Source organism: Delphinapterus leucas, chromosome 12 (assembly GCF_059928025.1).
Source record: "Delphinapterus leucas isolate spDelLeu-1000000601 "Yukka" chromosome 12, BTC_Dleu_Yukka2, whole genome shotgun sequence".
Classification (NCBI taxonomy): domain Eukaryota; kingdom Metazoa; phylum Chordata; class Mammalia; order Artiodactyla; family Monodontidae; genus Delphinapterus; species Delphinapterus leucas.
This window is the reverse complement of record NC_143140.1, coordinates 90,270,845-90,291,987: the sequence shown is the minus strand read 5'-3', so window position 1 is coordinate 90,291,987 and position 21,143 is coordinate 90,270,845. Positions and strand designations below refer to the sequence as shown.

The 21,143-nt window shown below is 38.1% G+C and overlaps 1 protein-coding gene across 1 annotated transcript in view; it reads left to right on the top strand.

Moving 5' to 3' along the window:
• Positions 1 to 21,143, top strand: part of PRKN (parkin RBR E3 ubiquitin protein ligase) — a 1,255,012-nt gene that overhangs the window by 483,058 nt on the left and 750,811 nt on the right. The window contains exon 4 of the mRNA XM_022562266.2: positions 9,069 to 9,190. Within this exon, the coding sequence (XP_022417974.2) occupies positions 9,069 to 9,190 (122 nt within the window). The remainder of the gene's footprint in view (positions 1 to 9,068; positions 9,191 to 21,143) is intronic.

The window sequence follows — 21,143 nt, the reverse complement described above, 5'->3', positions numbered from 1 at the left end:
CTCACCAGATGAAACTATGTTGCAGATACATTAATTTAAAAAACCCTAGCACAAAAATTAAGAATTAAGTTATAACTTTAAGGTAAGAGTCTCCTTAGAGATTGCTAAACATGTTTTCAAAGTGCATACACTGGGTGGATGGTTATATAATTGGAAGTTGTTTATAATACAACGTTACCTGGTTACTCTGCAGGAGGTGAAACGAGGCATGTTAAAAGCATGCACTAATGATTAGTGATGTTGAACATCCTTTCATATATTTGTTGGCAATCTGTATGTTTTCTTTGGAGAAGTGTCTATTTAGGTCTTCTGCCCATTTTTGGATTGGGTTGTTTGTTTTTTTGATATTGAGCTACATGAGCTGCTTGTATATTTTGGAAATTAATCCTTTGTCAGTTGCTTCGTTTGCAAGTATTTTCTCCCATTCTGAGGGTTGTCTTTTAGTCTTGTTTATGGCTTCCTTTGCTGTGCAAATCAAAACCACAATGAGGTATCACCTCACACCGGTCAGAATGGCCATCATCAAAATACCTAAAAACAATAAATACTAGAGTGGGTGTGGAGAAAAGGGAACCCTTTTGCACTGTTGGTGGGAATGTAAATTGATACAGCCACTATGGAGGACAGTATGGAGGTTCCTTAAAAAACTAAAACTAGAGGGCTTCCCTGGTGGCGCAGTGGTTGAGAGTCCGCCTGCCGATGCAGGGGACACGGGTTCATGCCCTGGTCCGGGAAGATCCCACATGCCACGGAGCGGCTGGGCCCGTGAGCCATGGCCGCTGAGCCTGCACATCCGGAGCCTGTGCTCCGCAACGGGAGAGGCCACAGCAATGAGAGACCCGTGTACCGCAAAAAACAAACCAAAAAAACCCCTGAAACTAGAGCTACCATATGACCCAGCAATCTCACTATTGGGCGTATACCCTGAGAAAACCATAATTCAAAAAGAGTCATGTACCACAATGTTCATTGCAGCTCTGTTTACAATAGCCAGGACATGGAAGCAACCTAAGTGTCCATCAACACGTGAATGGATAAAGAAGATGTGGCACATATATACAATGGAATATTCCTCAGTCAGAAAAAGAAACAAAATTGAGTTGTTTGTAGTGAGGTGGATGGACCTAGAGTCTGTCATACAGAGTGAAGTCAGTCCGAAAGAGAAAAACAAATACCATATGCTAACACATATATATGGAATCTAAAAAAAAAAAATGGTTCTGATGAACTTAGGGTCAGGACAGGAATAAAGATGCAGACGTAGAGAATGGACTTGAGGACACAGGGAAGGGGAAGGGTAAGCTGGGACGAAGTGAGAGAGTAGCATTGACATATGTACACTACCAAATGTAAAATAAATAGCTAGTGGGAAGCAGCTGCATAGCACAGGGAGATCAGCTCAGTGCTTTGTGACCACCTAGAGGAGTGGGTTAGGGAAGGTGGGAGGGAGATGCAGGAGGGAGGGGACATGGGGATATATGTATACATATAGCTGATTCACCTTGTTATACAGCAGAAAGCAACACAGCCTTGTAAATCAATTGTACTCCAATAAAGATGTTAAAAAAAAATAAAATAAAAGCATGGACTGGTGTAGCTGGATTCAGTGGGTGTAGTAACCCATTGTATAAGGATTGAAATAAAAGTATTTATGTGTAATAACTGTCCTCTTTTAAAGTAGTTCCACTTATAAATTTTCATAATGCAATTTTTTTTCACTTATACTAATTTCTACCTGAACTTTTTAAGTATTCTTTTTTGTTTTACTTTATCATACTGGTCATTTGTGATCTTGAGATGATATTTAAGATAATATTTTAAGATAATATTACATTTAAAATATACTAATATTTTGAAGGATACGTGAAGTTAATCCAGTAATTTTGGCTCGTGGAGGGATGTTCTAAATATTTGGTAATCATGACTACATTCTATTTAATATGAATTTTGCTCTCATACTATCATACCTGCTACAACTTTCAGATCATTTAAAACGTGCGAGAATTTATTGACCTGGCAAATATTTATTGAATGTTTACTAAGTTCAAGGAACTTCCCTAGTCATTTGGAACTTATGAAAAAGGGTGCAGTGTTGCATAGGGGGGAGTTGTAACAATAGGAAAGGTGGGACAAGTACGTAGTGAATGTGGGGCGAAATTCTTTTTCCAATTTACGTTAGGTTGGAGTGGACACGATCTCCATGTTTTTAATGATCCAAAGCAGGTTTCATACAGAAGAGATGATCCCAGGAGTGTGCATTGAATGGATTTCATGTGGAACTGTCTTAGACTAATTAATTCAATACGCATTGTTCCAACTAGAACTAATGGGTACTATCAGGCCGATATAAGGAAAAATGGGTTGTGCAAAGATGAGCTTCCTGGCCTTCAGGGATGGTATTGATTTTGTTCATTCAATGTATATTTATTTTTTTCATGAGTCATATATTTCAGCAAATGTCGTTGAGCACAGGCTGAAGGAACACCATCCAGAAATACAAGAGCAAGAATTCTGGTAAATGTTGGAGGAGAAGTTTCTCTGTGTTGTAGTTCCTTATCACAGGGTCAAGGTCACAAGTTCAGAAACTCTGGCCATGGGTCTGTTCCACAGTGGGCTCTTAGGAATCAAACAGGATTGAGATTACTCCCTAAGCAGCTAGGGGAAGGGGCAAACTGAGGGAACATGGCCAGTTAGAGCTGATCAATGGAGCTAAGTGGTGCAGACAGTGATAACATCCTCAGCGTTTAAAATACAGAACTAAGCTATAGTCAGAAGGAGGCAGGAGGGCAAAAGGTGAAAATACTAAGTGCCAGGCTGGGCAGTGGGGAGGAGGTGGGTGAAGATGCTTCATTCCAGGGACTCCTCCTTATTAGATGCTGGTTTCCTGATGTTAGGACAAGTCGACTGCTTAAAGGTGACAAGACTAAGCTGGATCCTTTCCTACTCTTAGATGTAATTATTTAGGGAAATATCTTTTACTTTCGGGGAAATCAAGGGAAGACTTTTTATAGGAAGTGCCATTCCAACTGGACCTTGAATATATGGGTCAGATTTCAAAGATGGTGATGGCAGTGGAGATGGGTGGAGGGTGAGCAGATTGGTGTCGGGAATGGGGACGTGGTGGAGGAAGGGATGGAGAGGAGCCCTGTTCTACCTCTGATACTAGGAAGTACCCAGGGCTCCACCCATCTCTGTCCTCCCTCACAGTGCCTCAAGTTCAAACCTTCCCCCTTCCCCTTCTCTCCAGCCAACACTGTTTGCATATCAGTACTCTTAACAGCCGGCTGCTGGACTTCTCAGTGTGACAGAAGAATCTTCTTAGTATTGTTAACTGTGTGTTTGACAAGGCAGGGAGAGAGGAGACAAGACACATCATTTTTATTTATTCTCTTCTGTGCTGTCCAATTTAGTAGCTTCTACCCACATATGGCTGTGCTAATATAAATTACTTAATTTTTTTTTAAGAAAGAGTGGTTTCTTAGTAGTTCCTAGCCAAATTCTCAATAGGCCCTTGTAGCTAATGGCTTACTGTATGGGAGAATGCAGATGGAGGACATTTCCATGGCCACAGAAAGTTCTCATGGGCAGCTTGTTCTACTTAATATTTTAATAAGCTCATATGTGATAAAATAATTTTAAATCAGTTGTGTTCCTGTTGCTTTATAGTGTATTGATACCGAACATTATTTTACCTAGGTATAAAATGTGTTAAATCTCACTGTCTTCTCCCCTAGAAAACAAATTATCCAGGCAATTAAACACTTGATTCTCTGTGACAAACAGTGATGGAAACTTCTGAGGTCAATGAAAAGTTTTCTTCAGAGTCAGAATGATTTTTCTTAAGTATTCATTTATCTTATTAAAACAACGTCTTCAGGCTGTAAGCCCATTATCTAAAATACATTAAAAATGGAAACTGTGCACCTTATGCTCATTTTTCAAAAAGACAACGCAAATAGTATATTCTTTTTGAATAGGGGCTTTGCTCGATAAGTGGTGAATATTGTTAATGCTTTTGGCAATTTTTTTGGACCAAGACAACAAGAAAAGAGAATGAGAGAAAAGAAAAGGCTTGAGGAAGGATTATGTCAATCAGACAAAGTGGGAGAGAAAACCTAAAGATAATGATAAAATGATAAAACTAAGGAAGCCTCTTGGATGCTTTGAAGGGACATAGGGGCTCACATTTTAACAGGGCCCTGCACACTAGCTGTGTTTTTAACTTCTATCCAGGAAAAAAAAAAAAATGAACGTCTGAATGAAATGAATACACTGTAAAATCATTTCATTGTAGACTAACCCTTCTGGTTCGTGATAAAATAATTATGTAAGTTTATTGATGGCTTGGGGTGGAGGGGAGAACTTAATTGTAAGCAGGGTGCCTAATAAATCTGTGTTTATAAACTTTAGCAGTTGGGCTTGCTGTAGATGAAGCCCTACACAGTGAGTTGTATCCTTCCTCCAAATTTTTTTCCAAATTGTTTCTGAGAAATACATTTACACAAGATGCTCCATAAAAGGAAGACTTCTGAAGTCTGATAAAGTTAGGGACGTGCTATGCTCCATACTTCCTGTCTTCATGGAGTCTGCAAAGTCCTGCAGCGAGAGCACGTGCTTAACTTGGCATCACCTAAAATGTTCTGACTACACAGATGTAGAGAAAAAACGTATGGACACCAAGTGGGGGAAGTGGCAGGGGGGTGGTGGTGGTGTGATGAATTGGGAGATTGGGATTGACATATATACACTAATATGTATAAAATGGATAACTAATAAGAACCTGCTGTATAAAAAAATAAATAAAATTAAATTTAAAATAATAAAATAAAATGGTCTGACTAAAGATTCCCCGATATTTTGGCTTGACACCTTTCAACAGCTTGCAAGCCACTGTAGTGTTCTGTAAGGTATACTTAAAATATACCAGATCAGACCATGAATAGAACAGCTGAAACAACCAAATCACTCAAAAACTCTTGCTTTAGGTGAAAAAAGTTCTTTTTAGGGTGTTGGAGGATTTAGGGGTGAAGTAGCATCATGTCTGCAACTTAATTAAAAATCATTCAGCCAAAAAAGTATATATGTGTGTAAATGTACACACACACACACACACACACACACACACAGAGGGTGCACATAAAATATGGCAAAATGTTCACAATCAGTGAATTACAGGGTACGTTATAATTTGTAAGATTTTTGAAATATTTCTCTAGGTTTGAAAACTTATATAAAAAAAGGGAAATCTATAACACAAACACAAGCTGCTTTGATTATTTTGGGCAGTGAAGGGGCTGCAATATGGAAGAGTTGATTAGGAGAGAAAAATAATTTTAAGCTCCAAACAGAAGTTTAAGAAGGGGAAGATTCATGTTATTGACTGGAGACAGCTATATACATAGAGAAAAGTTTTGAGGGTCATTCTTCCCATTGCCTTGCTTGTTCCTTTAGGAGTTACAGCTCCATTTTTAAGAGTCTGTATCTTAGACCCTTCCATCAGGCTAATGGGAACATTGCCCAGAAAATGGTCAGGATGTTGTTTGTGCTTATTCCTGTCCTCTGCAGTCCAGACCTCAGCATGGCACAGAGAAGCTTGCCAACTTGAAATAGTGTGATGTAGCCAACGAGGTGGGGAAGCCATCCTGAAAAGGGGCTCCCAAGATTTGCCGGAAGCCCCAACTGCTTGACCAAGTAGAGCCAACAGCTTGAAATGTGCTGTAACCAAGACTGGCCTGACCTTGATCTTCCTTAGGCTGACTATTAATCCCAGCTTGCGCTGGCTCTGGGAAGCACTATGTAATAGATTGCATGTCATCTTGTATGCTTCTAGGGCAAGGGCATGGGCATGCAGTATTTTCTGACTAACTTCTCAAGGACTTTAGTGCAGGCTGTGGCACACAGAGGTGTGTATCCCAATCTTCATATTCTGCCTGGCTCTATCATTAGCTGAAACAATATTGCCAATGTTGCTGTTGCCCTAAGGGAGAGAGAAGAGTCATTTAGTTTCCTGCAGTTTCTGAGATGCTTCGTCAAGTCGTTGCTAATACGCTCTTTCAACAATGCTAGTGTCTCTGCAACCGCAACTCCCCTTTGTAAGCGTTTCTTTTTCCAGCCTTTCTCTTCCTCCCCCCTCTTTTTTTGTTTAACCTTTACAGTAGGTTATAAAAATTGTGAATTGGCTTTGTTCATATTGCTGATACAAGTTTTAATGATAAAGGCTCCTTCCTTCTTCACTAAGCTTGTCATGGTACACATTAAAATTGTCAGAGTTCTTGTGATTTTCTGTCAGTTGTTATGGCATTTCTATAGCTTTAATATATGGTTCTATCTGTTGCATTTATGATATACATAAAACCTTAAGAATATATTTTATCTAATTATTATATTTGCTAATAACAATGTGATATTTATAGACTTGAATATCTTGCACATTAAGGCACTAAAGCTGCAAAAACGTGTCAGAAAATCATAGTTTCATATCAATACAAATATATATTTATAATTCATCTTCCTTTTCACACTGAAACTAAATATTAATCTCTGGAAATTAATAATTACAAATATATTACCAATAAATAATAAAATTATAAAACTTGACATCTTTATTGTGCTTTACATTTTACAAAGTATTGTCACCTATAGTATTAGTAAAGATGGCTAAACGAATGACACTTAAATATGTCTACAGAGGCACTTTTTGTAAATTAGTAAAGCAAATGGAGCTACATAAGACCAGGATCTTTTTTGTTCTCTCATTATTTTTGTACTAATTGTTTTCAATAAACCATATGCATTTGAAAGTCTGAAAGTTTTTGCTCATAATGATCAAATGTACTTACTATTCATTATTTCTAAATGTTCTTGATGATACTAGTAAAATTTTAAACAAATCTTTATGCTGTGACCTTTCATGTTAGTCCCACCCATTAAGAAGTAAAGTAAGGATTAAAAGAACTATTTGGTAATTTTAGAAATTTGGAAGTTAGTTATTTCACTGGTAAGTGTGTCTGAATAAAGGTAGTTCTTTGTAGATGTAGAAGTGTGGAACAGTTCAAAAATATTCCCCTAATTTTTTCCTGTATGGTGACAGGAATAATATTTTCCTGTATGGTGACATTTGAGAGAAATGATCAGAGATGTTTAACTATCTATTTTTTTTGTGCAGCTTTTGCTCTTGAAAATGTATTATTTGAATGGCATTTGTCTAGGTAGAGGACACTCATGAAATGCAAAGAACCCATTTCTGCACACAATCGCTGAGTGTGCTAAGCCCCTCAGGGCTTTTGTTTTACTTTACGTGTGACCCTGTGTTGGAAAGTCTCACTGGAAACTCAGCAAACTGTGATATTATCATTCATATCATGAGAAAAGGAGTAGTTTGTCCCTATAGATAAGATTTTAAGAGAAAAATTCTGGAGCCTTCAAAACTGGGTACAGACACATGAAATAAAATTCAGGAGCAGTGGCCCCTAAATTTCCAATGGTCTTAGACTCTTGTCCTTTGAAAAACTTCAACAGCAAAGTGTGCATTTAATTTCCCTGTGTTACCCTTGGCCAGCTCTTCCGGCAGCAGGCTGCTACTTTGCTGAATAAGTCACAGGGCTGTTGGCAAGAAGAAGAAAAGATTGTCCCTCTTTTGAGCATAAAACTAGATTTTCTATTGGGATTGGCCAAAAGGTTTGTTCGTTTTTTTCCGTAAGATGGCTCTAGTAGCACTTAGTTGTCTTTAACTTAATTCGAATTGTTAGATTGTATGTGACAGCTGTCAAATCAGCGTGCATTTAAAAAAAGATTTATCAAAATTGGCAAAGTTTTGTGTAGCCATTTTAGTATTGAAGATGGAAGAAAAAAGCAACATTTTTGTCATATTATGCTTTTTTATTTCAAGAAAGGTAAAAACGCAACTGAAATGCAAAAAAAGATTTTGCAGTGTATGGAGAAGGCGCTGTGACTGATCGAACGTGTCAAAAGTGGTTTGCGAAGTTTCGTGCTGGAGATTTCTTGCTGGACGATGTTCCACGGTCGGTTAGATCAGTTGAAGTTGATAGCAATCAAATTGAGACATTAATTGAGAACAGTCAACGTTATACCACGTAGGAGATAGCCGACAGACTCAAAATATCCAAATCAAGCATTGAAAATCATTTGCACCAGCTTGGTTATGTTAATCGCTTTGATGTTTGGGTTCCACATAAGTTAAGCAAAAAGAATCTTCTTGACCATATTTCCGCATGCGATTCTCTACTTAAACGTAATGAAAATGTTCCGTTTTTCAAACAAATTGTGACGGGCGATGAAAAGTGGATACTGTACAATAATATGGAATGGAAGAGATTGTGGGGCAAGTGAAATGAACCACCACCAACCACGCCAAAGGCCGGTCTTCATCCAAAGAAGGTGATGTGTATATAGTGGGATTGGAAGGGAGTCCTCTATTATGAGCTTCTTCCGGAACCCAAACGATTGATTCCAACAAGTACTGCTCCCAGTTACACCAACTGAAAGCAGCACTCGACAAAAAGCGTCCAGAATTATTCAGCAGAAAACACATAATCTTCCATCAGGATAACACAAGACCGCATGTTTCTTTGATGACCAGGCAAAAACTGTTACAGCTTGGCTGGGAAGTTCTGATTCGTCCACCGTATACGCCAGGCATTGCACCTTCGGATTTCCATTTATTTAGGTCTTTACAAAAGTCTCTTAATAGAAAAAATTTCAATTCCCTGGAAGACTATAAAAGGCACCTGGAGCAGTTCTTTGCTCAAAAAGATAAAAAGTTTTGGGAAGATGGAATTACGAAGTTGCCTGAAAACTGGCAGAAGGTAGTGGAACAAAAGGGTGAATACATTGTTCAATAGAGTTCTTGGCGAAAATGAAGAATGTGTCCTTTATTTTTACTTAAAAACCTAAGGCACTTTTGGCCAACCTAATAAATTAAATTGTATCTTCGTTATAATATTTATCCCAGTAATGTTTCAAAATGTTCCTGAGGAGTTAGTTTTAAAATTTGTCTAAACTTGGATTCAGCATTGATTGGCTATTCCTCTGCTTTCTTTTTTTCCCAGCATGTAGATCAACCTACAACAGCTTTTTTGTGTACTGCAAAGGTCCCTGTCAAGGAGTGCAGCCAGGAAAGCTCAGGGTGCGGTGCAGCACCTGCCAACAAGCGACGCTCACCTTGGCCCAGGTAAGGAGATGTGGCGTGAGCCGGCTGCCCTGAAAAATGAATGTGTATTTCCAGAGTTGCCTTTCGGGGTTTCTGATCAGATATCACCCATTACTGAAAAATGGACTTCTATGTGGTTGTAATGGTTAATGGTATTTGAAGTTTCATTTAAAAATATACTGCTCTGTAAATTTTAGGTACTACAGGGCCATTGCCCGCATTTCTTTAATCCAGGCCTATTGAAAGGGAATATAGAGGCTGATTTTAAATCAAAAAGAGGTTGGGGGTGTCTTCTAGAAGCAGCCAAGAAGGATCCTTCTAAGATCCTGGAAATGTTTCATATCTCGATCTGTGTGATAGGAACATGGTTGTATGCATATGTCAAAATTTTTTGGACTCTTCATTTAAGGATGGTGCACTTGAGGTAAGTGACACTCAATAAAAAAAATGAAAAGGAAAGTTGTGGATCAAGGACCAGTATGCATATAAAACAGGGTTGCAAAGCACGATGTGTTGCCGCCTCTTCTTGTTTTGTGCAGTCCACAACCTGAGAATGGTTTTTATATCTTTAAGTGGTTGGGAAACGTCAGAAGAGTAGTATTGTGTGACGCATGAACAGGACATGAAATTTAAATTCCAGTGTTGTGATAAAGTTCTGTCTGAACACAGCCCCGCCCACATCTGTGCACGTTGTCTGTACCTTTCTTGTGCCCTAGATTGACTGGATGGCCTACAACACCGGACATGTTTACTCTCTGGCCCTTTAGAGAAAAGATTTGCCAGCTGGCCCCTGATATAAAACATAGGCACAGTAGTTCATGGCTTTAGCGTGATAGTTGTGTAGGATTTGGCTAAATGTGATGTGGATGCCAACGTGTGTAGGGGAGCGGAGGGCATTCTGGTCAGCTCAGTGCTGAGAGCACAGCCCAGGAGGCACAGAAGGATAAAGACTTTTACAGGTGATTAGGGGTTGAAGTGTAGAGCAGCACCCCCGTGAGCACATCGGGCCCCAGTGACGGCTAGAGCATTTAGATTTTATTCCGTAGGCAACAGGAGCAAAGGCAAAGCGTCCCAAAGAAAGACCATGTATAAAATGATGTTTTAAGACTATTTCTTGGTGCTGTAACAGTTTGTCACTGGGATTGAGGCTGGTGATAGATCAAAGGCAAAGAGGTTAATTAAATCACCTATTAATTAATTAATCACCCTTACTGGATGTGAGGGAGCATTGTGAAAGAACCTGAAGGATGTACCGAGTCAAGGGGAAAGCGTGGGGAAATGGTGGAATTACTCAAAAATGTAATTCAGTTATCATTAAACTTCTGTCCTACATTCTATGCAATTGTCTATCTGTCTATATTCCAAGAGTCTGTAAGCCTCATAAGATCAGATAACTTGTCAGTTTGGGTCCCTTTCTTATTTCCAACACCTCACGTGGTGTGTTGCCTGTAGCGGATGGCATCTGCGTTTGAACTTTCACACATTGATTCAATAGATCCACAAACTTTAGAAATTCTATTTGGCATTCTGTAATCATATGAATCATAGTAAGTATGATTGTTTTGCCACAATTTACTGACTTCCTTCCTTACATTTATATTCTGGTACTTGTATTTTTCTCTAATTCTCACCACAGACCTGAAAAGTAGATATCATTGTCCAATGCTTTTAATAAAGAGACTCCACAAAGTTAAGTAATGAGTTCAAAGTTACATGGTTAACAAATGTTGGTGCCAGAAGTGAAGAGTCTTTTCTGTATTTCTCCAAAGCCCTGGCCCTTTTTTAGGATAGATTGCTTGCTATACAAATCTGCTAATAAATGTTCTATTATTCAAATACTTTCCTTGTATTTAAAATATCATTCAAAAATGCTCTTAGAAAAAATACCCTTAAGGATTAAGAAAATAGAATCAAAGATGATTTGAAGATTATTTATTTAATCCAGAGTTTCAGTACAGTTACTAGATGTAGCATAACTGGTACCCAACAAATAAATAGACCAGGCATTTCGGTTTTTTATTAATAACAAAAGATACACACTCAGTAATACCTTCAAACAATATCTCTTTGGGCAGCTGACTGATCACACCGGCAGTTGGTCTGCAAGTTTAGTCTTAGAAATGATGGAGCAGGTGTGGGACTTTGCTAAGAGGACGGGTTTCTAAGCAGAGAATAGAAAACTGATAGGTTTCATTTGCCCAAAATCTATAAAGATCTACAACGTACACAATTTCCTCTGGTCAGGAAAAAAAAGAAAAAAGAAATAGGATCATGCGTAGCTGACTAGTTGTAGGGAACAGATTGTGGTTTACCTGGGCTTCTGCAAGGGGCTTCTGAATACACAGTGAGGAAAATTGGAACCTACTTACCCACCTGGTTTATTTTTTTAAATCATAATTTTATTTTTTCTGGTTAGAAGAAATCTGTCTGCAATAAGCCCCATGCCCTTCATGAGTCTTAATGGTAGTCTCCTAATTTTTTTTTGCTGTCGTTGGGGATTTATTCATAATTCCAACATTTCCTCAGCACTATTTAAGTTTTACATGTGAGAGAATGAGCCGCCTCTCATACGTGATGCTGTAAGGTTGAATTGTTGAAATGTTTCATATTTAATGTGAAACTCGTAATAAATTGGCAAGAAAGAAGGACAGCAATTTCTGTCACAGTGTTAAGGATGGGGAAACTGAGGTCTGAAGTTTGGGCCTGACCTTGAGAATAAGTTGAGAATTAGCTTACAGAAAACAACAGGTTTTCTTCTGTCTCCAAGATCTTCTTTAATTCATGGTGACCTTGACCAGGGTTTCCACTAACTGAAATAGTCTTTAGAAAAATGAACACTCACTGGAAAACACTGAACAACAACTGATTGGAAAAACATGGCAGGCAGCCAGTTTTCAATTGCCTATTCAAAGATGGTCCACGTAGGTCCACACAGAAATGACACGGGGTTGACCACAGAGGGAGGTGGCTTTACCCATGTGTGTACATTTCTGATTGTCTTCTTGAATAATAAAGTGAATGATTTTAAATAACCTATGTCATCACTGTTTCCCTCAGTGTGGAAAATCAAATGATGTGTAAATCATATGCTCAGAGCCTTTTTTTTTTAATTCAGAAAAGTGGGCAGAAAAAATAAGGTTTTCCAAGATGCGTAGACTATACACTGTTTTTAGAATAACTAGACATTAAAGAAGGAATTCATATTGGAAAAAGAAACAGCACTGAGAGACTTAAAGCTTCGTTCCCCTCTCCCTTTCTCCTGGAATCCTGCCAAATTCAAGGTTAGAATGTCAATAGGCATGGTCCCTTCTACTGTCTGTCCTGTTGTTAAATTATAAGTGTGTGGGGTGAAGAGCGAGCCTTCTGGTGAGGAAGAAAGCTCTTAGCTCAAGCTCTCAAAGATTTCCCAGCACCAACGTATATAAACACAAGACTACCAGAGACTGTGTGACCTGTTAAAAAATTGGCCTGGGCTGGTGAAATTTAGGTAGATGTGATGTTGATGAGGATTCCGTCCCAGGGAATCACCTTAAGAGGGTTCCTCCTCCTGAGCCCTGCAGGCTTCTGCTCACTGAGTCCCAGCGGTGTTCTCTCCTACGCTGGGATGACATGTCCTGTCCCTTCTCCCGTCACGCTCCAGCCTTTGCCCACAGTCTAGATGGGTTGTACCTCCTGTGGAAAACAAAGCTTCTGTGATAGGAAGAAACTACTTGTTCTAAAAGGAAACAGGCTTAAAATATGGTAAGGATGTTTATGAGTAAAATGATTTATTGACTCTAAAAATAATTACAAGATAGAAAGGATGTAGAAGTGAGATGAGAGAACACACAGAACATAGTGTTCTGCCTTGGAATACTGTATGGGGCTCTGAATTGCCTGGGAACAAAGACCTGGAGAGAACGGACTCTGTGGTCCTTTTGTCCATCAGATGTTCTGCATTTGAATTCTGGTTCTGTCACTTACTGGCTGTGTGACTTGGGGCAGGTTGCTTAACTTCTTTATGTCTCAGTTTCCTTGTCATCAGTTGGAAGTAAAAATTTCATTAAAGCTGTGAGGGTTAAATGACTTAACTCATTAAAGTATTTAGAACAGTGCCTGGCACATAATAAACATCTGGAAACCATTAGCTCTTATTGTCATTTCTTCAAGTGAAGAAAACTTGATTTTCTACCAAAAACACATTGAAACAACTGCTGAACTCACATTGTAAACTTACACCACTAGGGCACTTCAGTTCTGATTAAGTTACAAACTGTTAATACCTCCAGCACAAACTCTAGGTAACCTGAGTTACCCGCTATTAACATCTTTTTGTTTGCACCCAGTTTATTAGTCTTAAAATGAATCAGAAGCCAAGAGATTACCGCAGCCATGAACTGTGGATGATTTTTTCCCCCTACAATCACTGTAATTACTTTATCTCAAAAAGAACTTTATCTTTGCCACTCTAATAAGATACTCTGCCGTGGAATAGCATTAAAGCTAAAAGGTTTCTGATGATAAATGGTGAAATAAATAGAGTAAGTTGTACAAATGCCTGACATGATGGACTTTATTTAAAATTGGTTTATAGATTAGGAACAATTTATGTGAGGAAATTTATTAAGAAATATACTCTAAATGTATAACTGTTCCTAAACTTAATATTTGTTAGAGATTAATTGTTGACCAGGAGTCTACTTACTTCCCTTAATATCAAAACCTACTCTTACGTACATAATAAAGTCACATATGTAATAAAACTGTAGATGAGAGAAAAGGAGAATGGACAGAATGGCTCCTTGGACTTGGCTTGAGCCCCATGGTTCAGGGGAGAGTGAGAGCAAAGAGTGGACAAAAGAGGTTTTTCATCAGAGTCTGTGTGAGAATCAGGGCAAAAGCCAGAGCCAGGCAGGCTTGGGAACGAGAACGGAGCCCAGCATCATTCTGGCACCTGGAAGATGCTGGGTAGGACTGCCAGATTAGCACACAAATATACAGGGTGTTCACGTAAATTTGATTTCAGATAGACAATGAATATTTTGTTCATGTATAAGTATGTCCCAAACATTGCATGGAACATAACTATATTAATTTTTTAAATCTGAGATTCAAATTGGCATCCCATTCTTTATCTGGCTATGCCCCTCCCTCTTTGCTGGGACATCTGTGTAGTGATTATTGGTGCTGACCCCAGGGAGGCCCCTCAGTTGGCTCTTGGTCAAGCTGCGTAGGCAAAGCAGCAGCCGGAGGAAGAGATGAACAGCAAGAATGTCAAACAGAACAGCCGGAGCTGGCAAACTCGGTAGTGGTCACGTGTGGGGAACATTCACCTGGGGGTTCTAGAAGTAACTGGGGGCCTCTGAGGTGTAATGCCAACATCCTTGAGTGAGAGTAATCAGCCAGCAGTCATTCGAGTCACAATCATAGATGGAAGTGTTTGTTTCTGAAGAACTATAGACAGTTATTAGTAAACCAAGGGAACTTCTCATTAGAAAAACAAACAAAAACAATAAATATGTTCTTGTGGATTGGAAAACAGTTCATTTTTGCTATATTACAATTATATAAACATTTAATAAAGAGTTCACAAAAAGTGAAGAAATATAAAGTTGCCTATTGAAATAGATAAAACACTATATATAAATATAAAACTGTGTATGAAATGAGTAAAATGCTATCCAGCTGAGCTGCAGGCAGCTGTAGCCAACAGCTGGTCACTATGTTATGTTCACTATTCACTGTTTTATGTTATTTCAAGTGTAGAAATTCCTACATTGAGAACCTTTGTCATATGCTTAATATTTCAGAACTAAAATTTTCTTTGGTCATATGTTATTAGTTGGAGTGATTTCAATAAATTGAATCCTGCATAAATGTTGGTCAGTGTTGGTAACGCATTGACATTTCAATCAGGCTAATAATTTTCAGTTGGACCCCAGTGGAGGAAGCCTTTCACTGCTTCTTTTTTGGTGACTCTCTATACTATATTAATAGCTGACTTTTTTAAAATAATGATTTTACTTTACAAATCTTTAAGAAAGAGGAAAAAGAAAATAATCTTGCACATGCATATCCCCAGAGCATATTTTTAGAACACCCAGTAGCATCAGAAGTCCCTGGAAAGATGGGCCCTTACCAGGCATGTACCCTGGTCGTGCTGTAGTGTCTCACCGTTTGTCCTTTGATACCCAGCCTTACTCCTGACCTATGATGCTAGTGTGAAAAATCTCAAAACCGTGAGCAGGAAATTTAGATCATGCCATTCTGAAATGTATGCATATATATTTTTAAAAATGTGTTGAATTCTTTATTTCCTTATTCCCAAAGGAATAAACCAATAAAACCAAATACTTTGGTTTATTGTGTGTATATGTATGTGTGTGTATATAAATATATATATTTATATATATCATGAGGAATGAGTATTATTAATAGCTATTATTGAATGTTTACCAGAAACCAAGATCTAAAGCAGTTTACCTAAATATCCCATTTAATTGTTATGTTGTTTGAATAGTGTTCTAGTTTCTTTATATGTATGATTATGGCAATGAGGTACATATTGTTATTTACTTCATATGGAAAATACGATAAAGTTTTCCAAAGTCTGTCAGTCAATACTGACACGTGGTCATTAATCTGTTTAATTGGAATTTGGTTGTGCTACATAGAATTTTATTCATTGTTCAGAATGATAGCGTTAAAACAATTACAAGAGAAGTATTTATTGGGACTACAAAGGACATTTGACAAAAATCACAGCCTAAATACATTTATAAAACATAAAGGAAAAGATTAGATTTTTCAAAGAAAGTGTATTATATACTCTATTATTTCATTTTAAGTTGTAGTTAAATGTATCATGTTTTAAAACAGGGCTGCTTTGTTTACTGGTTAACAATTCTGTTCACCGGCAGTGATAGAACACTCTTTCATCAGCGGCTTACTCCATGAGGACTTAAGTGTTGTCTTAAGCATTGACTGGGTTGTTTGTACCTTTCCTATCCACCATCCTTCATGTCACAGAACCAGGTATCGTGGTATTGAGTCTGCAGGCAGGGCAGGACAACGGGGAACATCCATGCCTGTCTTTTTTATTTGTAAAAGGAAGTAATAATATTGATAATTTTTAGAAGCCTCTTTTCAGTCTTCCCCTTACATCACATTGTTTATAACTTTGTCATAGACCCACTAATAATTACAAAGGAAGCTTGAAAAGCAAGTGTTTCCCAAAGGGGAAACAGGATAGCCATAATTGGCTTAGGCCAGTTTATCCGAGGGTTTCGGTCTATTGCTTCTCCAATGAAAATCATACTTCTGCAAGTAAGGAGAGAAGATGAGATGGACATTGGATGGGCAAATGACTAATGGCTGCCGTATTTGTAAATTCATAATTATTTTAGATCACTTTCATGGATTCATCAGTTTCTTTACTAAGTCTGAATGTTACTGTTATACACTCTATTTGTATCGCTATGGCTCTGCAAGGGATTTGGCCAGCCTTGAACTTGTTTTTGTGTGTGAAATGCCACTGTTGTTTCAGTGGTTGTTTCTACACATAAATGTACCTCCCTGGTTTTCTACAGAATGAAATTGATATATTATCCATTTGACCACTTAGAAGCGTTATCAAGAATCGTGGAAAGAAAAAAGAAAGATCTTCAGGGCAGTGGGTTATTTGTTCTTTGCTTAAGAAGAAAATGGCCTAAAAACCTCATTGGGGAAAGATAAACAGAATTTAGCAGCTCTGTCATACTCTATAGTAGATCCTTTGTCAGTGCTTTATAAAGAATGAGTATTTTATCTAGCGCTAATAAAATGTGAGGGGCAGAAGAGTTGCATCGAGAGACCTACAGAATTAGGCAAGAGAGTGCAGATCAGGACTGTGCTATGTTTTTTCAGTTATTTTACAGAAGCATTGGTACTTATGCAGGCATGCCATTTTCCATCTGGGAATATCAAGCTACCTGCATAAATGTATCATTGAAGCCATATGAGAAATGGAGAGGTCAATTGACTTCACTTGGGTCCACAGTGAGAAAGGAACCAAACTGAGAATTAAATCTGGGGAACCAGAGTTACATTCTAACTGAAACATCCATATTAAGTTACATTTGTTTTCTTACTACTATGGAGAGAGAGTAGAGCCTTACTCTGCAGGCTTTTCCCGAAAAGAACCAAATTTATTAGACTACATTTCCTAAAGTGGGAATGGAGATTTGGGAAATGGACAGTGACACACAGGTGTTTTCCTTCAGCGAGGAGAAAACAGAAGAGCATCGGTACACCTGGAAAATAGGAAATCATGAAATTACAGAGGAGGCTCTCGTGGATTATGACAGTTTTTCAGTGACTAGTTGGCTCTACTGGCTTGTTGGAGGCATAATACTAATGAAGTTAGAGTCCTCGGCGTGAGCCCTGCAAGGGCCACTTGCCTCTCTGAGCCCCGTTATAACCCTGCTTGTACTGGAACTGCCTGGAGCTGCTTTATGAGAAGAGAAATACCACTGGGCATCAAGGCTCAAGAGCTCAGCAAGCCCCATCATGAACAATCCTGTGTTCTCAGCTCCTGACCGGTGGCTACCACACTTGCTCTCTCTGAATTGTCATTTCTAACCACACCTCTTGACTCTCCAAGCTTAACACCATCACTGTTCCATGGAGAGGTACCTATCTGCATTGCCCCTTTTACCTTTCTACAGTTCAGGCTTCTTCTTGAGAATATTTTCAATCAGTCTTAGCCAGTCCACACAAGTCCTATCCAAGTTCAAACAGTAGCTGCTGGTCTTGCTTCCCAATACATCCTGATTCTAATAATGATTTTTCTTTCATACTCTTCCTCTACCACTTGTGACTCTGAAGCTGTTCATAGAAAGGTGAATTTCATTGAGGGAAGGAGATACTTTCTGCCTTTCTTACATTTGAAAGCCATGAATTTAGTAGAGAAAGGAAGACCTAGGAAGTGAATCATTTTAACTGCTTTAAACATATGAAGGGATGACAGATGGAAGATTCCTAGGATTTTGTTTTATTTTCAGAGAGCAGAGCTACAATTTATGGGTGAAGACAGATTTTAGGTCAAATAACTCTCTTCAGTTAGAGTGCCATACAATGAAGAGAGCTACCTAACTGGAAAAGCAATTGTTCCTCCATTACTAAAGGTCGTCTAGCAGAAGACAGATGACCAAACACCAAGTATATATTATAAGAGCAAGTTTTTTTATCAGGAGGGAATTTAGATTGGATGACTGCAAAGTTCATTCCTACTCTAAGATTACAGATAGGTTAAGGAAAACAGTGACTGTGATGCCATTTGTTCAGTTATTCATTTATTCCACCGCACAGGTATAAACATCTCCTATGCATCAGGCACTATGCTAAAGCACAAAGGTGGAAAAGCCATAGTCCCTGCCTTGAGGCACTGAGTCTAGAAATGGAGTAGAGTAAAGGGTACCCAATTAACAGAGTCCTTTATTTTTTTGGTCACACTCCATTCATTTTTGTGGTCACACACATATACCATCTTTACTATGTCTGTTTATTCAAAGCTTAAATCTTAACTTTATGGCAACATTACACAATTTACAGATTATATCACATTTGTTTACACTGACCTTCTACACAAACTACTTTAAATAGGATATCCTTTTCAGTAAGAAAGAGAAAAAAGCACTTTTTTTACTTACTTTTAACAGATTATGAAGGAAAAAGCTCATCTGTCCATGAGATGATAATGCCAGCTTTAAACGATGGCTGTATCTGATTAACTGTAGGTGATTTCCTAGGCAGTAGGGCAGTGGATGTTTATTAGGATGGCTTTCTAAATTAATATGAAATTCCCAAAGCGCGACTGAAGATTTAAAGAAAATTCTGGGTCATTTTGACACTAGATAGAAATACAGTTCATGAAACTAGTTAGGAGAACCCTTAGTTTACTCATACTAACAAGTGACTCCAAACTACTGGCTCCAAACTACTCCAAACTAGTGGAGACCCAAATGATCTCCACTCAGTCTCCAACACACCACTCTTTACATATACAATGTAGGTGACAAATTTCGAAAACTGTATTGTGTGTTGGTCAGAGGTGTATGGAAACTTTGTACTTTCCACTCAGTTTTGCAGCAAGCCTAAAATTTCTCCAAAATAATAAAGTTTATTTTTAAAATTCTATCTCTAGTTTTTAGATTCATAAATTTGTGTATGGAATCAGCACCTCTCTTGCTTTACCACCTCTATTGTATCTGGTGCTCCAGTTGAAACCTCTGATGTACTGCTCTATTACATAAGCTGAATCTGTAGAGCCTTTAACAGTTTAAAAAGTATTTCCATGTGCATCATGTTGATTTATAAGAGAGCCATGTTAATTGGGAAAAGTAGGTATCATTATCAGTTTATACCTGAGAAAACCCTACAAGCATCAGAGAAAAAGAGAACTACCAAAGAGATAGTATGAGGTGGGGCTCTAGCTTGAACCCATATGGTATGGAAACAATCTGAGGATTTTCTCATTCTGCTACATCACCTCCTCTCTTAGCAGAGAGTTAAAAACCTTTAGTTGGTACAACATCATTCTCAATGGTGAACAACTGAAGCCATTTCCCCTAAGATGGGGAAGAAGACAAGGTTGCCCACTCTCACCACTATTATTCAACATAGTTTTGGAAGTTTTAGCCATAGCAATCAGAGACGAAAAAAGAAATGAAAGGAATCCAAATCAGAAAAGAAGAAGTAAAACTGTCACTGTTTGCAGATGACATGATACTACACATACAGGATCCTAAAGATGCTACCAGAAAACTACTAGAGCTAATCAATGAATATGGTAAAGTATCAGGATACAAAATTAATACACAGAAATCTCTTGCATTCCTATACACTAATGATGAAAAATCTGAAAGAGAAATTAAGGAAAAACTCCCATTTACCATTGCAACACAAAGAACAAAATACCTAGGAATAAACCTTCCTAAGGAGACAAAAGACCTGTATGCAGAAAACTATAAGACACTGATGAAAGAAATTAAAGATGATACAAACAGATGGAGAGATATACCATATTCTTGGATTGGAAGAATCAACATTGTGAAAATGACTATACTACCCAAAGCAATCTACAGATTCAAGGCAATCCCTATCAAACTACCACTGGCATTTTTCACAGAACTAGAACAAAAAATTTCACAATTTGTATGGAGACAAAAAGACCCCGAATAGCCAAAGCAATCTTGAGAAAGAAAAATGGAGCTGGAGGAATCAGGTTCCCGGACTTCAGACTATACTACAAAGCTACAGTAATCAAGGCAGTAGGGTACTGGCACAAAAACAGAAAGATAGATCAATGGAACAGGATAGAAAGCCCAGAGGTAAACCCACACACATATGGTCACTTTATCTTTGATAAAGGAGGCAAGAATATACAATGGAGAAAAGACAGCCTCTTCAGTAAGCGTTGCTGGGAAAACTGGACAGCTGCTTGTAAAAGAATGAAACTAGAACACTCCCTAACACCATACACAAAAATGAATTCTAAATGGATTAAAGACCTAAATGTAAGTCCAGACACTATAAAACTCTTAGAGGAAAACATAGGAAGAACACTCTTTGACATAAATCACAGCAAGATCCTTTGTGACCCACCTCCTAGAGAAATGGAGATAAAAACAAAAACAAACAAATGGGACCTAATGAAACTTAAAAACTTTTGCACAGCAAGGAAACCATAAAGAAAACGAAAAGACAACCTTCAGAATGGGAGAAAATATTTGCAAACGAAGCAACTGGCAAAGGATTAATCTCCAAAATATACAAGCAGCACATGTAGCTCAATATGAAAAAAACAAACAACCCAATCCAAAAATGGGCAGAAGACCTAAATAGACATTTCTCCAAAGAAGATATACAGATTGCCAACACTAATTATTAGAGAAATGCAAGTCAAAACTACAATGAGGCATCACCTCACACCGGTCAGAATGGCCATCATCAAAAA